At 44.4% G+C, this 24,094-nt stretch overlaps 1 protein-coding gene across 7 annotated transcripts in view; it reads left to right on the forward strand.

Moving 5' to 3' along the window:
• The window catches only part of WIPF2 (WAS/WASL interacting protein family member 2), a 45,515-nt gene that overhangs the window by 13,683 nt on the left and 7,738 nt on the right, over window positions 1–24,094 (forward strand). For 2 of the 7 annotated variants that reach the window (XM_027094630.1, XM_027094625.1), the window contains 5 exons: window positions 9,459–9,590; window positions 13,708–13,840; window positions 14,554–14,670; window positions 15,023–15,679; window positions 23,150–23,359. In XM_027094630.1, coding sequence (XP_026950431.1) covers window positions 9,528–9,590; window positions 13,708–13,840; window positions 14,554–14,670; window positions 15,023–15,679; window positions 23,150–23,359 — 1,180 coding nt within the window. In that variant the 5' untranslated portion in view covers window positions 9,459–9,527. Of the gene's footprint in view, window positions 1–1,427; window positions 1,612–3,945; window positions 4,060–8,098; window positions 8,205–9,458; window positions 9,591–10,884; window positions 11,023–13,707; window positions 13,841–14,553; window positions 14,671–15,022; window positions 15,680–23,149; window positions 23,360–24,094 lie in introns of those variants that run through there. The other 5 variants (XM_027094627.1, XM_027094628.1, XM_027094626.1 and 2 more) reach the window with 5 other exon arrangements.

Raw genomic sequence — 24,094 nt, forward strand, 5'->3', positions numbered from 1 at the left:
AGGCGGATTCTTAACCACTGCGCCACCAGGGAAGTCCCTTTGTGATTTTTTTAAAAATTACTTGTTGGATCAATCAGATTTGCTGCAGAGTTGAATTTCCATGATGAAATATGTGCGCAGTTGGAAAAATGATTTTTTTCCCTTCATGGAGTAACCTTGGAATTTTAATTAATTCCATTTCTACATATGATAGAAATCTGTTTCACCAGGTTTGACTGAATTGAATTTCAAGGGGGAGGGAGCACCTTTTCCATTGAGAGACGAGGGCTGTAGATTATTTTCAGACTATATAAAGCTTTTTTGGGCGGGGAGGGTGGTAAAATACGAATAACAAGAATGTTACTCTAGTCTGTTTCCTTGTATTTTAGAGAAACCAGAAGTGCTTTAGTGGAAACTCTCTGCTGTATTCTGTCCTAGAACACGTGGAGGCGTGTTCATAGTTCAGTGTTGACATCAGTTCCTCCGTAATTATAGGAACCTGTTTGGCTCCTGCTGTTCGTTAGTCTCCTGCAGTGGCATGTGAATACTCTTAGGCAGTAGCTCCTGGCTGTTCTCCCATGTGGGGTTCTGTGACTTAGGAACTGGATGCCATTACGCCACTGTGGTAATGAGCCCCTCCTTCTCCATACTGTACTGCTTTTCAGGAGCAAGGTTGAAGGGCAGGTGGACAGGTAGGCAGACTGCCATCAGGGGACTTTTAACCCTGGAAGGCTTTCAGTTAGTACCTAGGTCCCTAGCTGTACTCAAGCCAACGAGAGATGAGGTGTACAGTCTGTGAGATTAGTGAACGAGATAACTGATGGAACTTGTTTACTTTGGGTGTGAAGCTGTTGGTTTGTTTAGACTTCTTTGGTATAATAGGCATATTGGATGGAGAAGGATACTACTTTTGGATTTGGAGGATGGCCTACAGAGGCCTCAGATTTCATCTCCTCTCACTCTTCACCTCACCCTGTTCTAGTTACTCTGGCTTTTTCACTAGTTCTCTAACACATCAAGCTCATTACTATCGCAGGCGGTTTTCCCTTTGATGTTTGTGAATTCTTTTTGGAATGCTCTTTCCCCAGATGTTTCTAGGGCTTGGCTGTTCATGGAGAGACTTCTTTGGAGAGCCAGCCCCCAGCCCCCACCCCTCTCCTCATCTAAAAGAACACTATACCCTACTCCTGCACTCTCCCTTTATGATTCTCTTTTTTTCATTCTTTTTGTCAGTAATGGAAATGTTGAGATTGTATTTGTTTCCTTGTTTATCTTTTCCTCTAGAATATAGACCCCAAGATTGTAAAAAATTGTCTAGTTCAGCCTCTAGAACAGGGTTTATCAACCTCAGCATTATTGACATTTTTGGACGGGAGAATTCTTTGTTGTGGGAGGTTGCCCTGTGCACTATAGAGTGTTTAGCAGCATTCTTGTTTTCTATCTCCTAGATGCCAGTAACACCTCCTAGTCATGACAGTCAGAATGTCTCCAGACATTGCCAACTGTCTCCTGGGGGACAAAATCACCCTGCTTGGGAACCATTGTTATAGAACAATGCTTTGGCACCTAGTGGGTGCTCAATAAATGTTTATCATATGATAGATGGATTAATGAATGAATAAACTCAGCAAGGTAAGCAAGTTAAGATTTTTTGGAGCACTGAACTACACATGTGTATATAGCCTTGTGTTTCTTCCTTACCTCTTTTCTTGTCTTTTCCATTTCTGGCACATTGATCCATCCTTCACTGCTTTTTCCCCTCAATTCAGGCTTGCTTGCTCTTTCAGACAATGCTACTTTTAAATTTGGTTCGGTTCAACAAGTGACAGATGAGCCCCTACTCTGTGCTGTAAAATAATAGGAAAGAACTATAGAAGGATACGGTGCTGTCTGTGCTTAAGAGCTCATTGGGTAAAATGGACACAGATACATGAAATGTTCCTGTAAAGTTTCTTAGTTCAGGGTAATGTCTAAACTGGTACCAGGGCCATTATAGGGTTATTTAAGGAATAGTTGTTAAATGAAATGCTTATCAGAATGGGGTGATTGCTGTTGAATTTGGAATCCAGTTTTAACAAAAACCTACCCATTCAGGGAATTCCTTGGTGGTCCAGTGGTTAGGACTCTGCACTCTCACTGCCAAGGGCCCGGCTTTGATCCCTGGTCTAAGATCCTGGAACTAAGATCCTGCATGCCGCACGGTGTGGCCAAAAAAAACCTACCTAATCATTTTCTACTTATTTTCATTGTTGCAGTTACCCTTGGTTTCTTGCTATTGATTCTGTCAGTAACATGGTTGAGAAATATGCAAAGTGGGCTTGCTCATTTTGCACTTGTTTGATGGGAATGTTTCTAGGGTTGGTTATTTTATTGAATGGTCTTGACAGCTGATTCATCAATGGTTCTTTTTTTTTTTAATATCTGTAAAACCTTTTTTTAAAAAAAATATTTATTTACTTATTTATATTTATTTTGGCTGCGCCGGGTCTTAGCTGCAGCACATGGGACCTTCGTTGCGGCATGTGGACTTCTTTAGTTGTGGCATTCGGACTTCTGAGTTGCGGCATGCGGACTCCTAGTTGCGGCATGCATATGGGATCTAGTTCCCCGACCAGGGATTGAACCCAGGCCCCTTGGATTGGGAGCTTAGAGTCTTACCCACTGGACCACCAGGGAAGTCCCATCAGTGAGTTTTTAACGTCCTTGCTTGGAAAATCTTGCCACCTCTATCCACCTGGTATGAAAATACACCAAACAAAAACCCCATTGTCTGTTATGTGACTTTTCTTTGTCCTAGAGCAACTGATTTTTCTCTTTCTGCTTAATATTTATGTTCCATCTCTCATACTGTTAGAGAGGTGTTTTGTTTTGTTTGTTTGTTTTGAACTATGGGATCAGAAGAATTGCATTGGGGGAACATTTGGAACCTTTTCCTCTTGAAGACACAACTGTCTTCTCTTTAGATTATCTGGAGACAGAGTAGACAGAGCTAAATGGTCTTTCAGTGAGAATCTTGAAATGTCTCTTTTAGCTGTCTCTCTGTTCCTTTATATTACAAAGCAGTTTAATAGGATATTAAAGAATTGAACATGTATTTGACAAAGGAGAGATAATTTTCTTGTTGACATCCCAAATTCCTATCCATATGACTGAGTCTTGTAAGGTAGAACTAAGGCCCTTGAGACTTTGCTGAGGGAGACAGCCTACTTAAAAATGTTCAAGGTCAGGTGTTTTTTTTGGTTTTTTTTCCCCTGTGGGATTTTGTTGCGTACTTTGGTACAAAAACTGTAATTTACTCTGTAATCAAAGCTGAGATCAAAGGAGAGTGCTGTTACCTGAGGTCACTCAGCATGAAAGTGGATGTCGTTAAGATTTAGATTTAAAATAAAAATTTTTTTCTTTGTAAAATAACTTGGTATTGAAACCTGAGTTTTATAACAGCAGAATACCATTTGGGTAAAGCCCTCAGATTGTAGTGGTAACTGGAATACCTCTTAGATCTTTTAAAATATATGATAAAAAGCAACAACTAAATTGGATTCTTCATTTATCAAATGTAAAAGGAAGTAGTTTCTGTCTTTGTCCTCAGGAGGTTCCCTGCTCCTAAAGTGTACAAATATTTGGAAATTGAATAGAAAAGTAGGTTTTGTCTTCTGAGGAACAGAAGAAAGCACTTTTTTTTTTTTTTTTTTTTTCGGTACGCGGGGCCCCCACTTTTGTGGCCTCTCCTGCTGCGGAGCACAGGCTCCGGCCGCTCCGCGGCATGTGGGATCCTCCCAGACCGCGGCACGAACCCGTGTCCCCTGCATCGGCAGGCGGACTCCCAACCACTGCGCCACCAGGGAAGCCCAAGAAAGCACTTTTTAAAAGTGCATTGCTTGAGTTTTATGGAGACCTACCTCTGAATTCTGTGATAAATTTGATATTAAGAAGACTTGAAATAATGCTCTCTGATCTTTATTTCAGAGAAACTGACTCCTGAGGATGTGAAAAGCTATCATGGTTTTTAAGTGGAAAGGCTTAAGAAGGGAATGAGAATTTTTCTGAAAATCAGGGACTCTGAAGAACACAGATGGTGAGGTTTGTAGTTCTAATTTAATAGATCAGAAAGGAAAGACTTAATTCCGTGATGAACCCTCTTTTTTCCTTTTTTTAGTTTAATCTCAGGTTTAACTTCAGGAATGTTAGATTCTTTTTTTAAAAAATAAATTTATTTATTTTATTTATTTTTATTTTTGGCTGTGTTGGGTCTTCGTTGCTGTGCATGGGCTTCTAGTTGCGGCGATCGGAGGCTACTCTTCATTGCAGTGCGCGGGCTTCTCGTTGTGGTAGCTTCTCTTGTTGCAGAGTATGGGCTCTAGGTGCGTGGGCTTCAGTAGTTGTGGCACATGGGCTCAGTAGTTGTGGCTCGCGGGCTCTAGAGCGCAGGCTCAGTAGTTGTGGCGCACGGGCTTAGTTGCTCTGCGGCATGTGGGATCTTCCCAGACCAGGGCTTGAACCCGTGTCCGCTGCATTGGCAGGTGGATTCTTAACTACTGTGCCACCAAGGAAGCCCACTTCATTTGTTCTTAACTGAAAGCAGTTCTCAAAGCAGACCCTCTGCATTGGGTTAGTGCTTGTAGTGTCGATCCTGAATTGGTTTGAATAAAGCTTCTTTAGGGAATCGTCAGGGCAAGGAAAGTTGTGTTAATTTAAATTTATATAAATTGGGCTTCCCTGGTGGCGCAGTGGTTGAGAGTCTGCCTGCCGATGCAGGGGACGCGGGTTCGTGCCCCGGTCCGGGAAGATCCCACATGCCGCGGAGCGGCTGGGCCCATGAGCCATGGCCACTGGGCCTGCGCGTCTGGAGCCTATGCTCTGCAATGGGAGAGGCCACAACAGTGAGAGCCCCGCGTACCGCAAAAAAAAAAAAAAAAATTTATATAAATTGCTTTGCTCTTGGAAAATATAGAGATCTGTTTGTATTCCATCCCTAAGATAGGAATTTGGAGTGGGTTAAGTTTTCATTTAGGAAAAATAGTAGAAAATTGCTAAATCCAACCAACTTGCAGTGGAGATTTTTTTCATGGTGATTGGTGAAATAGAAAGGGATCAGGAGACCTGAGTTTGAGTCCTAACTCTGCAGTTTACTCCTGAGTGATCTGGGGGGTCGCGCTTAGCTCAGTCAGTCTGCCTCTCTCCCTAGTGTGCATACATGTAACCCCACTCCTCGAGCTTCAGAGTCCTCACCTGTAAAATGGGAGTGATAATACTCTACTGTAGTGTATCATTGTTTGCTCAGTGTCCCTGGTAGGAGGGTGTCATGCCTGCAGTCTTTGTAGAGACAGAAGAAAAGTTGAAAGCCACTGCTGGTAGTCAACCATGGTGCTGGTAGTGATTGTTTTTTTTTTTTTGGCCATGCTGCATGGCTTGCAGGATCTCAGTTCCCTGATCAGGGATTGAACCCGGGCCACAGCAGTGAAAGCCCAGAATATCCTAATCACTAGGACACCAGGGAACTCCCAAAAGTGATTTTTTTTTTTCTTTGTGGTACGCGGGCCTCTCACCACTGCGGCCTCTCCCGTTGCGGAGCACAGGCTCCGGACGCGCAGGCCCAGCAGCCATGGCTCACGGGTCCAGCTGCTCCGCGGCATGTGGGATCTTCCCGGACCGGGGCATGAACCCGTGTCCCCTGCATCGGCAGGCGGACTCTCAACCACTGCGCCACCAGGGAAGCCCCTGAGCCTATTTTAAGAAGGCATCTTTAACTGCATAATGTATTAGTGGCTTTCTGCAGTGGGTGACTTTAAAAAAAGATTTGCCAAAAAAAAAAAAAAAAGAAAAAAGATTTGCCTTGCTAGAAAACTACTGCTTTGCCTAATAAATGACTCTAACTGTCAGACTTAAGTTTGTCCCTTTAGGTCATTTCTTACTCCGTAGCATGTAGATTGGATCAACTGTGGATCTGGAAAGAACTAGGGACTTGTCTGAATCTCTTTTCCGGGTCATTCTAGGAGACCATTTCAACTGTGGCCATGGCCAAAGTAGGTAGAACTGGAAACCCAGAAAAGGTGGGAACTGAGGTGACTGGAATTAGTTGAAAATGTTTGTTTCTGAATAAACTACTATTTTCCTTATTCTTGGGCTGCTAGCTTTATGACTGCTATGGGGACTTGAAGTGGAATGGTCATAGTGAACCCAGAAAATTTAATAGAAGAAAGGTTTTTTCTTCTTCTCCACGTGTTTCTTTCACTTCACCCCCACACCCCGAGATAGATGTTCTGCTTATGAGGATTTACTATTTTGATCAATTTTTCAAGCCTAGTATGTTAGATTCCTGGCAAAGAAAGACTAGACTTAATTTTGAAACCAGAAATGAGAAGGTATTTTCCTTAGAGGGGAGTCAGCTGCTCGTTCCTTGAAGTGAGTTCAGACATCATTCCCTGTGGGAACCACTTAGCCAAAGTACTGTCCAGTTCTTTGTGATTGGAGCAAAAAGCTCTGTTGGGCAGCCAGCCTAGAGTGGCATTCCACTGTAAGGAGTTGGGATTTTGAAGATGTTAACGGTCATGTTTTTGATCAAATTTACTACCTACAAAGGTTCTTGGTTTTATAGAACCTTTGGAATATTTGCCCTTTTATCATTCTCAGGGCATTGAGAGAAGTGTTTAAGTGGTTACTTCTTCATTCACAGAGAGATTTTGATCACCCATGTAAAGAGTTTAGAACCAAACCTCTGCAATTATTTGGCTTTGACTTTTGAGGGTTCAAGAAGTAGGATTTCCTTGGGGTGACTTTTTGTTCTTGAGTTTTAGTTTTATCTTTGCCCCCTACTTCAATGTCTTATGAAGACTAAAGTTCCCTGGCTTTAGTCTCATTTGTGAAATGAGGATCACTTACAGACTGTAATAAGGAGACAACTGTATACTTTTTGAGTGTTAAATATTAAGCCACTGATAACTGGATAAATTCTCATGTGGTATTTACGCTCTTACCAGATTCCAGTGATGTGACTATACCAGGCGTCAGTAAATTGTGGCTCATGAGTCAGATCTGGTCCATGGTCTGTTTTGTATGGCCCAATGACTAAGAATGGTTTTTACAACTTTCCTTAATAAGTTTATTTATTTATTTTTATTTTATTTATTTATTGTTGGCTGCATTGGGTCTTCGTTACTGCATATGGGCTTACTCTAGTCGTGGTGAGCAGGAGTTGCTCTTTGTTGCGGTGTGCGGGCTTCTCATTGCGGTGGCTTTGTTGTGGAGTTTGGGCTGTAGGCACACTGGCTTCTGTAGTTGTGGTGCACGGGCTTCAGTAGTTGTGGCGCATGGGCTCAGTAGTTGTGGCTCGTGGGCTCTAGAGCACAGGCTCAGTAGTTGTGGTGCACGGGCTTTGTTGCTCCGTGGCATGTGGGATCTTCCTGGACCAGGGATCGAACCCGTGTCCCCTGCATTGGCAGGGCGAATTCTTAACCACTGCGCCACCAGGGAAGTCCCAGTTTTTACTTTTTTTTTTTTTTTGCAGTATGCGGGCCTCTCACTGTTGTGGCCTCTCCCGTTGCGGAGCACAGGCTCCGGACGCGCAGGCTCAGCGGCCATGGCTCACGGACCCAGCCGCTCCGCGGTATGTGGGATCTTCCTGGACCGGGGCACGAACCCGTGTTCCCTGCATCGGCAGGCGGACTCTCAACCACTGTACCACCAGGGAAGCCCCGCGGTTTTTACATTTTTTAAATGTAAAATTCAAGAGAATGAGAACACAAGCCACAGAGTAAGAGAAAATATTTGCAAAAGATACATCTGATAAAGGACTGTTATCTAAAATGTACAAAGAACTCTTAAAACTCAACAATGAGAAAACAAACAACCCGATTAAAAAGTGGGCAAAAGACCTGAACACGCACCTCGCCAAAGAAGATACATAGGGACATCCCTGGTGGTCCAGTGGTTAAGACTCTGCGCTCCCAATGCAGAGGGCCTGGGTTCGATCCCTGTTTGGGGAATTAAGATCCCACATGCCGCAACTAAGCCTGTGTGCCTCAGTGCAGCCAAAATAAATAAATTAATTAATTTCAAAAACAGAAGATATATAGATGGCAAGTCAGCATATGAAAATATTCCAACATCATATGTCATTTAGGAATTGCAAATTAAAACAGCGGGATACTGCTACACACCTATTGGAATGACCGAAATCCAGAAGGCTGGCGAGGATGTGGAGCAACAGGAACTCTCATTCATTGCTGGTGAGAATGTGAATTGGTACAGCCATTGCGGAAGGTAGTTTGGCAGTTTATTACAGAACATACTCTTACCATATGATCCATCAGTCATGCTCCTTGATGTTTTACCCAAATGAGTCAAAAACTTATGTCCTCACAAAAACCTGCACAAGGATGTTTATATTAGCGTTATTCATAATTGCTAAAACTTGGAAGCATCCCAGATGTCCTTCAGGAGGTGAATGGATAAACAAACTGTGGTACATCCAGACAGTGGAATGTTATTCAGTGCTAAAAAGAAATGAGCTATCAAGCCATGAAAAGACATGGAGGAAACTTAAATGCATATTACCAAGTGAAAGAAGCCCATCAGAAAGGGGTACTGTATGATTCCAACTACACAGCATTCTGGAAAAGGCAAAACTATGAAGACATTAAAAAGCTCAGTGGTTGGGCTTCCCTGGTGGCACAGTGGTTGAGAGTCTGCCTGCCGATGCAGGGGACACGGGTTCGTGCACCGGTCTGGGAAGATCCCACATGCCACCGAGCGGCTGGGTCCGTGAGCCATGGCCTCTGAGCCTGCACGTCTGGAGCCTGTGCTCCGCAACGGGAGAGGCCAGAATAGTGAGAGGCCCGTGTACCCCCCCCCAAAAAAAAAACTCAGTGGTTGCCAGGGGTTCAGGGGTGGGGGGCAGGGAGGGATGAACAGATACAGCATAAGAGATTTTTAGGACAGTGAAACGATTCTATATGATACGACATTGGTGGAGAGTTGTTATTATACATTTGTCCAAACCCATGGAACGTACAACACCAAGAGTGAACCCTAATGTAAACTATGGATTTCGGGTGATAACGAGGTGTCAGTGTAGGTTCATCAATTGTGACAAATGTATCACTGCAGGGTATAGATAGTGGGGGACTCTGTGTGTGTGGTGGGGGACAGGGGTTTTAGGGGAACTCTGTACTTTCTGCTCAGTTTTGCTGTGAACCTAAAACTGCTCTAAGAAATAAAGTTTATTAACTTAAAAGGTTGTCAAAACAAAACAGAAGGATAATGTGCGACAGAGACCATATGTGGTTTACAAAGCCTAAAGTATTTTTTTATCTGGCCTTTTACAGAAAAGATTTACTGAGCCCTGGACTAGATCACAGTGCGACTAGGAGATGAGTGCCTAGTTTCTCTCTGGTGTCATGCTCAGTCCTCTGGTTCTCCTGGTACTCAGTGTGTCTCATGGCAAAGTTGTTCTCATGAATTTATTTCTGTTTCACTTGCAGGTATATGAGTGACCTAAAGCTGCAGATTAAAAAGGAAAGAGAGCAGTGCCAACTGCAAACAGGGCAAGGATGCCAATTCCTCCTCCCCCTCCACCACCCCCTGGTCCTCCTCCACCTCCCACTTCTAATCAGGTAGGTAGTCCATCCACCTGGCTATCTCAAGACCTGAATGGATACTTAGGGCTTCCTGGTATGAGACATAGTGTACTCAAAGACATGGGGTGTAGGAAGATGGAGAATAAATAAGTAAAGTCTGTCTTCCTAATTCGTTCTGATTCCTGAGAAGTCCTCTTAGGACCATAATGGCTTGTCTTGGTTTTTTTATCCTGGTTCAGTCTAAATGGAGATTTGGGCAGGTGGCATCAGAGTAGGAACTAGTGTGTCTTCCCTAAAACTACTGTAGTATAAAGGTCAATGTGTCGTTTTTCTGCATCTTTGAGAAAAGGGATGGCAATTCCTAGTTGTTGTTTCTTGCTGCCATTTCATTTCCTTCTCTTCTACTCCAAATCAGTTCACTTTAAAATCAAGTCCATCAGGTCTAAATGCCCCCATGCCCCATATCAAGAAAGAAAGGAGTTAATGGAATTAGGAAGAAGACTAAAGGTTCAGTAATGGGAAGAAAAAAAAGCAATGTGGCTTCTGAACCACGGACACAGCCACTTTTACTATATCTGAGTTGTGATACCTGGAGTCACATGAGAAAGAAGGAAGGAACCTGGGTGCTTCATCTCTGTGTGTGTGTGTGGGGGTGTGGGTGTGTGTGGGTGTGTGTGTGTGTGTGTGTGTGTGGGTGTGTGTGTGTGTGTGTTGGGTGTGTTGGGTGTTTAACAGATGAGAAATTGTGCCCTGACAGAGGAAAGGTGACTTAACCTAGCTAATTTGTTTCAGAACTAGGACAACAGTTCAGGTCTGCCAACTTCTGTTTTTTTCCTGTAATTTTTGGGGTGTGGTGGGAGCTGAGGCTGGAGGTGTAGGTGGGGGTTTGGAGTTTTCTCTTGGTCATGATGGGGAGATGCTGAAGTCTCTTCAGCAGCAGGAGGAACCTGCTTGGGTTTATATTAGGAAAGTTACTCTTCACAGTGTGGACGGTAGGTTGGGAGTTGAGACTACAGACAGGGAGGTTGAGACTGGAGACAGAAGCCTGTGGCAATTGAAAATGAGAGTCTGGACTAAAGCAGTGAGGATGGAGAGTGGAGACAAGAGACAATGACAAAGTAAAATCTTAAGAGTCTGATGACAGATGGAAGAGTGAAGAAGAGGAAGGAGATTTGAATGACTCTAGTTGGGGGATTGATTTTTTAATTTTTATTTATTTATTTATTTATTTTTTGTGGTACACGGGCCTCTTACTGTTGTGGCCTCTCCCGTTGCGGAGCACAGGCTCCGGACGCGCAGGCTCAGTGGCCATGGCTCACGGGCCCAGCCGCTCCGCGGCATGTGGATCTTCCCGGACCGGGGCACGAACCCGTATCCCCTGCATCGGCAGGCGGACTCTCAACCACTGTGCCACCAGGGAAGCCCTGGGGGATTGATTGAATGCTGGTGCTATTTACAAGAGAAACAGGTTTGTGGAGGAGGATATGAGCTCAATTTTGGACATGCTTAGTAATATTTTTCTCTTTACAAAAGTAATATGTTCAAGAAATTTATGAACTGTGGTTAAGCAAAAAGGAGCAGTTACCCATAATCCAACCATTCATAACAGTTTTGTGTCTAGCCTTCCCCTCCCTCCTTCTTCCTTTTGTATCTGTCTACCTTTTAAAAAATTATTTATTTATTTATTTATGGCTGCATTGGGTCTTTGTCGCTGCACACGGGCTTTCTCTAGTTGCAGTGAGCGGGGGCTACTCTTCGTTGCGGTGCGCAGGCTTCTCATTTTGGTGGCTTCTCTTGTTGTGGAGCATGGGCTCTAGGCACGTGGGCTTCAGTAACTGTGGCGCGTGGGCTTAGTAGTTGTGGTTCGCGGGCTCTAGAATGCAGTCTCAGTAGTGTGGTGCACGGGCTTAGTTGCTCTGCAGCATGTGGGATCTTCCCAGACCAGGACTCGAACCCGTGACCCCTGCATTGGCAGGCGGGTTCCTGACCACTGCGCCACCAGGGAAGCCCGTCTACCTTTTTTTTAAAAAAAGGTTGTGCTTTATATACATACTGATTTCTGATTGGCTCTTCTTCCTCATTAATACATCATGAATGGCTTGTCATGTCATTAAATGTTTAGTGATATCATTAAAAAATTCTTTACTAAAAATCCAGAAAAAACTAGAGAACACCAATAAACATAGAAAATGTTAATCTATAATTAACCTTTGTTAACATTTTGTATGTTTATTGTAGGAAAACTAGAAAATACAGATAAACATAAATAATTATTACCCCAGATTAACTTTTGCTAGTATCAGTGTATATCCTTCTAGAAATTTTCTGTATGTGTGTACCTTTTTATTCTTCACAATATAAGCTAGCTGCTACTTACTGAACTCTTACTATACACCAGGCACTGTGCTAAGCTCTTAAAAAGTGTTATCATTTAATTCTCAAAACTACCCTATGAGATAGGTCCTGTTATGACTCCTGTAGAAAACTGGAATCATGTATATGTATTGTTCTATAATATTTTTTGCTTGATTGTGTCAGATATTTATTTCCATGAAAAGATGCTTGCTTCTACATCCTTTAAGAGCTTAACTGGCATCCCACTGTATGATTATACCATTGTTGTTCTTTTCGGTTGAACTTTTAGATTACTTCCGCTTTATGCTATTATAAACTGTTTTTTGCTATTATTATCGTCTTTGTGCATGTCTCCAATTATTTTCTTAAAATTAATTTCTGGAAGTAGAATTCTTGTGCTAGACTTTTACGAGGTGTTTGATACATAAATTACTTTCTAGAAAAATCATACCAATCTATCCTACCACAGGTAGTAGAAAAGAGTACCTGTTTTCCTGGATCCTTAAGATCACCATGGGGCAGCTTTTTATTCTATACATTGTTTTGAACATCTTCAGTGTGCCAGGCACTGTACAGGCAGTGGTCCCTGCCTTCACAAAGCTAGCAGTCTCTTTGTAATTGTAACCTTTACCAGTATCATAGGTAGATAATGATAGTTTTACACTACATTTTTTTTTTTATTATAGTTGTTTTTTTTCCATATTTGTTGGCTCTTTTGACTTCTTTTATGCAGTGTTGTTCATATCTTTTCCTTATTATCCTACTGATTTCTAAGTCATCTTTATATGTTAATGCTCTATAGATTTGGGCCACTACCTTTATTTCTATCATATGTTAACATTTGTCACTGACAATTTTTCTTCCAGTGTGTCATCTGCTTATTTACTTATATTCCTAAGTAAATAATTTGAAATAAGCAAATCTGTCGATCTTTTCCTGTATTTTGATTGTCTTGATTAGAAAGTCCTTCCCATTACCTATATTTTTGCATATAGTACTTCCGTGGTTTTATTTTTTTACACTTAAATTTTATAATTCAGCTAGAATTTATTTGAGAGTAAAGTGCTAAGGTAGGTATTTAACTTTATTATTTTTTTCTAAAAATTAACCACTTGTCAGACTTCCCTGGTGGTCCAATGGTTAAGACTCCACGCTTCCGCTGCAGGGGGTGTGTGTGCGATCCCTGGTTGGGGAACTAAGATCCTACATGCCGCCTGGCATGGCCAAAAAAATTAACCACTTGTTATTAACACCTTGTATTTAATAATCTATCCTTTCTGCACTGAGGAAATACACTTTTATTCTTTCTGTATAGACCTGGGCCTGCTTTATGGACTTCCTGTTTTGTTCCACTTATCTAGCTGTCTGTCCCTATGCTCCTGTTGTTGTTGGTCATAGGAATATTTCAGGATTTAAACAAGATAATGAAAGTAATGTGCTTATTATTAGCACAATGCCTGGGATATAGTGGGGGCTCAATAAACGTTTGCCTTGGTGGTGATGATACAAATAAAGTGTCCGGCACACAAGCCTAGCACATAGGTGCTCAGTAAGTATTGGTGCAGGCCTCCTGTCAGAAGCTTCTGAACAGGAGGAAGACCTATATCCTTCACAGAAGGTACAGCATGAGAGAAAGTTCTAAGGAGGAGGATAATGGACATTGATACTGTCGTTTGGCACATGTATCCTATTAGGTTAGACAGGCATCTCGTGGAATCCAGTTTGGCTTAAGGCATTTATCCCGAGCTTGTGATGAGGGGGATATTGAGGGTGAACTTATGTTTCCCTCTTCCTTCAGGCCAACACTGAGCTGCCCAAGCTGAGTAGAGATGAGCAGCGGGGTCGAGGTGCTCTCTTACAGGACATCTGCAAAGGGACCAGGCTGAAGAAGGTGACCAACGTTAATGATCGGAGCGCTCCCCTCCTCGAGAGTGAGTCTAAGCTTCATCTCCTAATGAACCACCGGGATCCCAGGATTGACTCGGGGACTAGGCTTGGCTGTCATTTTTATTGTTGGGTCGTAAGTGGGAGAGTTTTGTCTTGGCATGTTCTTTGGCTGTCTTCTCATCTGTTCATTTGAATACCTTAGAAATTGCTTTTTGACCTTTGAGAAGCATTCTCGGGATCTTAAGCCTCCCATCTCCTACTATAACTAGTGCTTGTTAGGGCATATCCTTGGCTTTTCTCTGAGAAGACCACCACAGTCCTAAAAACCTGTAAGCTGAAGCCAACGATGATTTTATAATTGCTACAAGTGTTCATTCTGAAAGGCCTCTGGGGGTTTTCTCACACCTGGGTCCCTGAGCCATTAAGCCCCCTCACCATCTGGGACTTGGAGAGGAAAGCCTAGAGAACTCTGTTGAACAGGTCCTCATCCTGGTTACCACTCTGCCCTAAATAAAGGAAGATTGGCTCCTCGTTCCTTTTGTTTTCTCTCTTTCATCACAGCACAGAGTTTCATCCCCACACCTACATGAAGCTGTGGAGCAGAGAAGCCCAGCTTTCTATTTCAGTGGAAAGGCAAAAGCAATATCGGTTTGTTTGCAAATTAAAGCCCAGGTAGAGGAGGGGTTTCTCCTCAGGATTGACTTGGTCACCAGCCTCAGAGCATATGAAATGAAAATCCTAATGGTGTGCTTTCCAGAACCCAAAGGAAGCAGTGGTGGTTATGGCTCTGGAGCAGCTGCCCTGCAGCCCAAGGGAGGTCTCTTCCAAGGAGGAGTGCCCAAGCTCCGCCCTGTGGGAGCCAAGGACGGTTCAGGTATGTGATAAGTACTTTCTTAGGATGTTTCCCAAGCACATTCGTTTCTGACTGGTCCCAGGTGGGCCCTCTGGGGTTGAGGAGTGTGGTAGAGATGGGAAGAAGGAGTGGGGGCAGGGCAGGGGTTATAAAGTAGAATAAAGCAAAAGCTGAGGGTAAATAAGAATGCGTTCAGCTTGCATCAGTAGTGTTTGTTAGTGGGCCCTGAGCCTGAAACCAGGTTAAAACCCAGAATCATACAGGTATTTGCCCTGCTGCCATGCAGGTTGCACTAAGGAGGCGGGGTGACGTGGAGATACCCAGCAACGTAGGTCCAGCTCTGTTGACCCAGTGCTTTCTGGTGTATTTGTAGAGAACCTAGCTGGCAAGCCAGCCCTACAAGTCCCCAGTTCTCGAGCTGCTGCCCCAAGGCCTCCGGGGTCTACAGCCAGCGGGCGCCCTCAGGATGATACAGACAGCAACCGAGCCTCACTCCCAGAACTGCCCCGGATGCAGAGACCCTCGTTACCGGACCTCTCTCGGCCTAATACCACCAGCAATACGGGCATGAAGCACAGCTCCTCCGCCCCTCCTCCGCCTCCCCCGGGGCGGCGTGCCAACGCCCCCCCTACGCCTCTGCCTGTGCACAGCAGCAAAGCCGCAGCCTACAACAGAGAGAAGCCCCTGCCACCCACACCTGGACAGCGGCTTCACCTTGGTCGAGAGGGACCTCCCGCTCCACCCCCAGTCAAGCCGCCTCCTTCCCCTGTGAATGTCAGAACAGGACCAGGTGGCCAGTCTCCAGCTCCTCCACCTCCGCCTTACCGCCAGCCTCCCGGGGTCCCCAATGGACCCTCCAGTCCCACTAACGAGTCAGCCCCTGAGCTGCCACAGAGACACAATTCTTTGCATAGGAAGACACCAGGGCCTGTCAGAGGCCTAGCGCCTCCTCCACCCACCTCAGCCTCCCCTTCTTTACAGAGTAATAGGCCACCTCCCCCAGCCCGAGACCCTCCCAGTCGGGGAGCAGGTAAGTGCCTGGAAGCACCTGATTTTTCCTACCATACTGAGATTGAGTTTATCCTTCCTCTTCACCCTTTTCCCCAAAGCTCTCCTTCAGTGATTGAAGTGAACACTCATTCAACAGGTTTACTGAGTGCCTCTTCACGTGGCAGACTCTGTTGTTAGGAAAACAGCAGTAAATAAAAAAGACAAAAAATCCTGTTCTCCTGGACAGTTAACAAATTAATTAGAAAAAAAAAAAAAATATATATATATATATAAAAATACATAGTATATAGATGCTTTAGAAAAATACAAAGCAGAGAAAGGGAATGGGATATACTGGAGTGGGGATGAGGTAATATTTTAAATTACAGGGGTGAGGGTAGAGTTGGGGTCAGGGAAGGCCTTACTGATAAAGTGACAGTGTGGCAAATACCTGAAGGAAGTGAGGGAGTACGCTACGCAGGCATTGAGGGCAGCAAATGCAAAGACCCTGAGACTGGGGACAGCAAGGAGACCATTGTGGCAAGACCAGGATGTGTGAGGGGAAGAGCGGCAGGATGTGGAGGTCAGAAAGCCAGATGCCACGGGAGGACACTGGAGGACTTTGTGAAAACTTTGGGTTTTACTCTGTGTGAGATGGGGAGCCACTGGCGCAGCACGGGGGCTTGGAACACAGAAGTAGCTTTGATTTACCTTTTGAAAAGGCAACTGGCTCTGTTGTTGAGAACCCACCGCAGGAGGACAAAGGGGCCAAAGGAGACCACTTAGGGGGCTAGTGCAATAATCTGAGTAGATGGATAGGATCACAGCAGGTTTGGGGGAAGGTGGGTGTTCAGTTTTGGATGTCAAGTTTGAGGTGCCTGTTAGAAATCCAAGAGGAAATAACCAATTGTCGATTGACTCTCAGACTCTGAAGTTCAGGGGAGTGGTCTGGGCTAGAGAGAGAAATTTGAAGGATATTGAGAACCACATGCTGGGGTGAGATCACCTGGGGCGTGAGTATAGAGAAGAGGGGAGGGCCGAGGCCTGAGGCCTTCCTACATTGACAGGTGAGAGTGATAAGAGTACTAAGCAGAGAAAACTGAGAAAGAGCCTCTAGTGAGGAAGAAAGGAGGAACGCCAAGAGAGTAATGGAGAAAGTCCAGGGTAGAGTGAGTGAGCAGCTGTGGCCTGTGCTGCAGGTGGGTCAGGTAAGTTGAAGACTGAGAATGACATTGGTCTCAGCAACATGGGAGTCATTTTGGGGACCCCCAAACTACCCTTCTAAGTAGTTTCAGTGGAGTGCTGGAGGGAGCGTGAGGGTGAAAGTCTAATCGGGGTGGGTTCAAGCATGCCGGAATAGGAGAGGACTTGATGAAGATAGCAATAGAGAAACTCTAGGGAGTTTGCTGTAAAGGGGAGTGGGGGGTACAGGTATGTGGAATGGTTGCTGGAGGAGGATGAGAGATTGAGGGTTGGTTCCCCCCGCCCCACCCCACCCAAGACGGGAGATATTTCAGCATCTGTTTGTGCGCTGATGGAATGATCCGGTAGAGAGGAGGAAATTGCCTGGATAGTGTCCTCGGGGAGGCAAGAAGGAATGGAACCTGATCCACAGGTCAAGGGCTGGCCTTAGATAAGAACACAGTTCTTTGTGGTAACAGGAGGGAAGGCAGAGCATATAGGCAAAGAAGCAAGTAGGTAGGTGGGTGTAGTGGTAGGAGCATGTGGAAAGTTTCTTCTAAAACTTTTTTAAAATAAATATTCATTTATTTATTTATGGCTGCGTTGGGTCTTCATTGCTGCGCGCGGGCTTTTCTCTAGTTGCATGGAGCGGGGTCTACTGTTCCTTGTGGTGCGCGGGCTTCTCATTGCGGTGGCTTCTCTTGTTGCGGAGCACGGGCTCTAGGCACATGGGCTTCAGTAGTTGTGGCACACAGGCTCAGTAGTTGTGGCTCGCGGGCTCTAGAGCGCAGGCTCAGTAGTTGTGGCGCATGGGCTTAGTTGCTTCGCAGCATGTGGAATCTTCCCAGCCTAGGGCTTGAACTCCTGTCCCCTGCATTGGCAGGCAGATTCTTAACAACTGTGCCACCAGGGAAGCCCTTTTTTTTTTTTTTGCTTCTATATTCTGGGTGAAATTGAAAGCAAGAACATATGCTGTGAATGAGGGTAAGGAAATAGAGGGAGATTTGAGGAGAGAGGAAAGAGGGCACAAAATGGCCATCTGGGCATGCAGGAGAATGAGTGGAGGAGAGAAGTGTGCTAGGATGACCAGCATCACAGAAGGCCCGCTCGAGCTTAGGGGCCACACATTTCAAGTGAGATTCATCAGCGCGGTGTGTGTTCAGCTGTGCCTCTGCAGGTACTGAGTTGGAGCAGAGTTGTATTTAACCAGGTTAGCGGTTTTTAGGCATGTGCGACTGTAATGGAGAGCAGGGCAAGGGAGTTAAGGGTGTGTGTAAGGGAGTGCTTGTAACAAGGGACCATGGTCCTGAACTGGGTAAGGAGGGGAATAAGGAACCTTCAAAAAGGTGGGAGAGGTTGTGTCATCTTACAAAATAGCCTGACTGAAAAGTAGAGAGTGAACGAGACCATGCTGGGGCCTTCTCAGACCTAGGAATTTTGGCTCCTGTATTCTCTTGTTTCATTGGGCTTTGAGCCGCAGCCTCCACAAATGGCTTTTGAACTTTGATTTTAAACAGTTCCTGCAGGTATAGATGAGATCATCGATTAAGCAGGTGTGTCATCAGGAAGTATGTATTAAAGGCCCATTAACTGGTACTGCTGCTTGATTAGGTACAGAGACTTGTATTCTAGGAGCTGGCAGTAGCATCAGGTGGTCACACAGGAGCCTGGTACATGGCCGACCCTGTATCTCCCTGGCTTCAGCCATAAGGATATAGTCCTTACGTGACCTTTGACTCTACAAAGTTTAGGTTAAAAAGAAAATTTTTTTTTAACTTAGGGATTTTTTAAAATGACCCTTTATCTGAGCAGAGCCCATATCTTTCGGAAGCCAACCAGGAATAGAAGCAGAGAAAAATGTAATTTCTGTGGGTTGAACTGAGTTGTTTTAAATGTCTGCAGACTTCTTGCTTCCCACTTCTCAGTTCTTTTTTTGTGATTTCTTTAGAAAAATGTGAAGTTATGAGCCTTGTTCTTCTGTCTACTGGCCATCACCAACTTCGAGGCCTGACACAGGCCTCAGCCTGCTTTCTGTATCAGTAACCAGAGCAGCAGTTCTCAAGAGTGACACTCTGAAAAAAAATTGAGATATTTTAGTCAGAGATCTTTCGAGTATTGGCTCCACTTGTTTTGTGACATTGGGCAGATCACTCTGATTCTCTGAGTTTGTTTCCTCATCTGTAAAATGGTGTTCACAGTACTTTTCAGAGATGGTTATAAATAAAAGGGTGTGTAAAAGTGCTTTATAAACTGTGCTGTGCTGACGAATTTAGTGGTTTTATGCAAAGGACTTCTAGGCAGTTTTCATGGACTTATCTCTATTAATAAATCATATGGTGTGATAACATGGGATAATTTACTTTTGTTTCTTTATGAATTATTTACATTTGAATGAGTATGTAGTCTTTTACCCTCCCCGGGGTGCTCAGAGACCAAAAAGTCCCTTATTGTCCATAGCATTTGTTTTCTGAATTTTTCCTTTGCAGAGTAAAACACTATTTTAAAAAATATGTATATATTTATTTATTTATTTTATTTTGGCTGTGCCGGGTCTTAGTTGCGGCATGAGGGATCTAGTTCCTTGACCAGAGATCAAACCCAGTCCCCCTGCATTGGGAGCACGGAGTCTTAACCACTGGACCACCAGGGAAGTCCCTAAAACACTATTTTTTTAAGGGAATTTTTTTCTTTTTAAAAGAATCGAGAATGGAGTGGGAGGTTAGATTTAGCAGATGTAAGTGATTATATATAGAATGAATAAACAACAAGGTCCTACTGTATAGCACAGTGAACTATATTCAGTATCTTATGATAAACCATAATGGAAAACAATATAAAAAAAAGAATATGTATAACTGAATCACTTTGCTATATAGCAGAAAGTAGCACAACACTGTAAATCAACTATACTTCAGTTAAAAAAAAATAACATCATGCTTTCTTTAATACGGGTTTATCTTGGATTACAAAAGTCAGTCTTCCTACCCCAGGGTTTCTTTTGCACGCTGCTTGTTTCTTGGGGTCCTTGGGTTCTGGCTCTGTCACTTGAAAGTCTTGAAACTGGATGTGACAAAGAGCTCAGAAACTTCTTAGAGATGGCAGAATCTGGTCAGGATGACCGGCCCTGAGGGAGGGTGCTGAGGGAGCCAAGCAGGTAGCTCCTGGTCCTGCTCCGTTTTGCCCATCCAGGTTGGCCCTCATCACTGCCTCCTGCTCAGAGTCTAGCTGGTGTCCTTTTGAGCCTGACCCACCATCTACCTTACTCTCCCTGACCCCGCTCTCGCAGTAGATGCAGACTCTCAGGGCCCTGAGAAATCTGAGTCTTAGGGAAATATTTTGAGGATGACCTGAAAGAGCTTCAGTTTGGGCAGATTTGGAATGAAAACAGGGTTCAGAGATCTGCTGGGAGGAGTTAAGGAGATTTCTCTTTAATTATGGCCTCTAATGGCCCCGTCCATACTTATACAGACCTTGGAGAGTGAGGGAGAGTTGACATTCTGAGTGTGTTTTATGGGAAGCTAAAACTAACATTTACTGGGCCTACAGTGCCAGACTTCTTGTCTATAAGCATCATCCCAGGGTCTGCCCTCGTAGTCCAGCGGTTAGGACTCCACGCTCCCAGTGCAGGGGGCTCAGACTCTATCCCTGGTCAGGGAAATAGATCCCTCATGGCACAACTAAGAGTCTGCATGCCACAACTATAAGATCCCACACGCCACAACGAAGATCCCTCATGCTGCAACTAAAGACCCGGCGCAGCCAAATAAATATTTAAAAAAAACAAAAACAATAACAAAATCGTCCCATTACTGTTTCATTCTTAACTATGGTTACTCTATAGAAATTCTAACAGTAATTCAGGAAGAATGATATACACTCTTACTACTAAGACAGTGTTGGCTGTTAAGCCAAGTAGTCTCCATGTACTGTTTGGTAACATGGCCCAGGTTCCAAAAGACACATTTCCATCTCACTGGGTTATACATTTGTTCGGGAGATATTTAATACTTGAGGTTGTTGTGAAAAGCATTGTGTAGCAGTTTTCTTACTATGGAAGAGCAGACGTATGCTGGGTCTGTTAGATCTGTGACCTTAGACAAACAGCTTGAGTCCCAGTTTCCTCATTTGTGAAATGGGGATAATGCCTCATACTTGTGCAGGGGTGGCTACAAGAATTTTTAAAGATTTATTACATAGAAAGTGCCCAGGACAGTGCTTGGAACATGATGGATATCAAATAAATGGTAGCTGCTATTATTGTTAGTGCAAAGCATAGAAATAATCTAACTTAAACACATTCGAACCTATTCCAGTGTTGTCCAGCATGCTTTTTATTTATTTATTTATTTATTGGCTGCATTGGGTCTTCATTGCTGCACGCAGGATTTCTCTTAGTTGCGGCGAGCAGTGGCTACTCTTCGTTGCGGTGCTTGGGCTTCTCATCACAGTGGCTTCTGTTGTTGTGGAGCACAGGCTCTAGGCGTGCGGACTTCAGTAGTTGTGGTGCGTGAGCTCAGTAGTTGTGGCTCGCGGGCTCTAGAGCACAGGCTCAGTAGTTGTGGCACATGGGCTTAGTTGCTCCGCGGCATGTGGAATCTTCCTGGACCAGGGATTGAACCTGTGTCCCCTGCATTGGCAGGTGGATTCTTAACCACTATGCCACCAGGGAAGTCCCCCAACATGCTCTTATTTTTTTATTTATTTTATTTTTGGTTGCATTGGGTCTTCGTTGCTGTGCGTGGGCTTTCTCTAGTTGCAGCGAGCGAGGGCTACTCTTCGTTGCAGTGCACGGGCTTTTTATTGCAGTGGCTTCTCTTGTTGCAGAGCACAGGCTCTAGGCACGCGGGCTCCATAGTTGTGGCTCGCGGGCTCTAGAGCGCAGGCTCATAGTTGTGGCACCCGGGCTTAGTTGCTCTGCGGCATGTGGGATCTCTCCCCGGACCAGGGCTTGAACCCGTGTCCCCTGCATTGGCAGGCAGATTCTTAACCACTGCGCCAGCAGGGAATTCCCCCCAACATGCTTTTGACATTACCTTATGCTTGGTGGCAAATTTTGTCTTTTAAGGGTGAATTTGATTTTCGAAAATGGCCAAAAATCAGAGTCAGACGTAGGTATGAATTTTTTTGTTGGTGGTGCAACCTCAGAAATGAGAAGTGACCATCATATGATAATATTTATGGATCTGTCTGGCAACCTGAGTTTGGAGGCAATTCCAAAAGAGGTGTTCCCTATTTTTTTTGAGCAATGAGCCTATCATTGGAAATATATAACTTCTGCAGATGAAATTATTATACATAATTTGAAAATCACTCATTTTAGTCTGTACTACTAAGTGTTAGAATAAGTGACATAGCCTGTAAATGCTGTGGGAGAGCAAAGGAGGGAATCAGATTAGAGTGGATTGCTTTGGAAAAGCCTTGAGAAGATGGGACTTGAGTTGAACCTTAAAGAAAAGTAGGATTTGATAGTAAGGGATGAGGGGTGGTATTTCGGAGTATTGTGGGGGAGTCACAAGAGTGAAGCATATGTAATTTGGTTCATTTAGCACTTATTGATTGAAGACCTACCATGTGCTGAGCTTGGGAACTCAGATGAATGGACACTGCTCTGACTTTAAGAAATATACAGTACCCTCGGGAAGAAGCGCGTGTAAAAAACATAGTAGTGGTAGAGAGAGACAGAGTCAACAGAGCAGTACAGAAGAGTGGTACCTAATCCAGTGTAGGGATCAAGGAAGAAAAGAAGGTGCAGTCAGGCTGACTGATGTGGTGGGTTACTGTGTAAGAAAGGAAAATGATTGGGTGAGACCCAGGCAGTGTGGAAGCTAAGGATTTGAAACTTTATGATATGGGAAATGCAAAGCCCTTGGAAAAGTTTGAGCTAGTATTTTGGGGAGATTAGTGAGTTGGTGGTATGCAGAATGGATTGAAAGGCTAAGAGATTAGAAGCAAGGAAAACATTTGAGAGGCTTTTTGCAGTAGAACAAGATAAAAATGAGAAAGCCCTGACTTAGAATTGTGGAGGAAGGCATGCGAAAGCAGAGAAAAAAATCATCGAGGATAAGTGGAATTCTTGACTGACTTGTCTTGGGAAATGAAAAAGGGTCATAAATTTATTCTGAACTTTGGTATCGAGAAGAATGGTGATGTTGTTAAAGAAATAGGGATGAGTGGAGGGTGAATATGATATTTAACATGCTGTCCAGTGGTTCACAGGGTCTGGTTCTTTGGGAAAGCACCGAGCACTCTTTTGGCCCATGTCTCTCAAATCCCTCCGTCCATCGCCGTCTCTACATCCAAACCTAACTGCTTTGAACTTTAATTGCAGCTCCTCCACCCCCGCCACCCATGATCCGAAATGGTGCCAGGGATGCCCCCCCTCCCCCCCCACCGTACCGAATGCATGGGTCAGAACCCCTGAGCCGAGGAAGGCCCCCGCCTCCACCCTCGAGGACGCCAGCTGGGCCCCCCCCGCCGCCTCCACCACCCCTGAGGAATGGCCACAGAGATTCTATTACCACTGTCCGATCTTTCTTGGGTGAGTAGCTAGCTGTTTTAGTCTCATAGTTCCTGTGGTGACTTCACTAATTCCAGTGGCCGCTGCAGAGTGGGAGTGGTCACTTGGTGTCCTCTGTTCACTGCAGTTCCTCTCCTGACCTTCCCTCAGACTTCCGGGTCCATCCATGGACATCCCTCTCCTTAGGCAAATTCTAGGCACGATTCCTTTGGAATAGATGGAAGTAAGATCAGCAGGTGTCGTGCTAACTCGAAAGCAGTCTCTCGCTCCCCAAGGCTCATTACTTGTGGTTAGCTTGTAGGTCAGAGACTGCATCCTCTTCAGGATTATTGAGACAGGAATTACGTATCCTCCTAGGAAGAAGAGCTCCTTTCTGGACCTTTGAAAACAAAACAACACTGTGTACACAACTTTTATCTAGTAATCCAAAGCCACTGACTAGTTGTGTTACTTTGAAGAAGTCACTTCATTCATTTTTTTGGACCTCACTTCCCTTATCTATGAAACAAGGAGACTGACTAGCTCAAGAGTTGTATCGGATTAACTTTTCCAAGGTTATAAATGAATCGTAGACTGCACCTAAGAGATTTCTAATTCATTAGGTCTGGGATGGAGCACCAAGTAAAGTCCATCAGGTATTGTTAGACCCTCTGTTGAGGAAGTCTGGAAGGATCTGCACAGTCCCTTGTAGCCTGAACACTGTAGATTCTTTAATGGCTGACTCTTCTCTGGCCCTGCTCTAGTCTGTTCCTGTTA

This window comes from Aethalodelphis obliquidens, unplaced genomic scaffold (genome assembly GCF_003676395.1).
Source record: "Aethalodelphis obliquidens isolate GAN/ISIS:26980383/991018 unplaced genomic scaffold, ASM367639v1 scaffold89, whole genome shotgun sequence".
In the NCBI taxonomy this organism is placed as follows: Eukaryota; Metazoa; Chordata; class Mammalia; order Artiodactyla; family Delphinidae; genus Aethalodelphis; species Aethalodelphis obliquidens.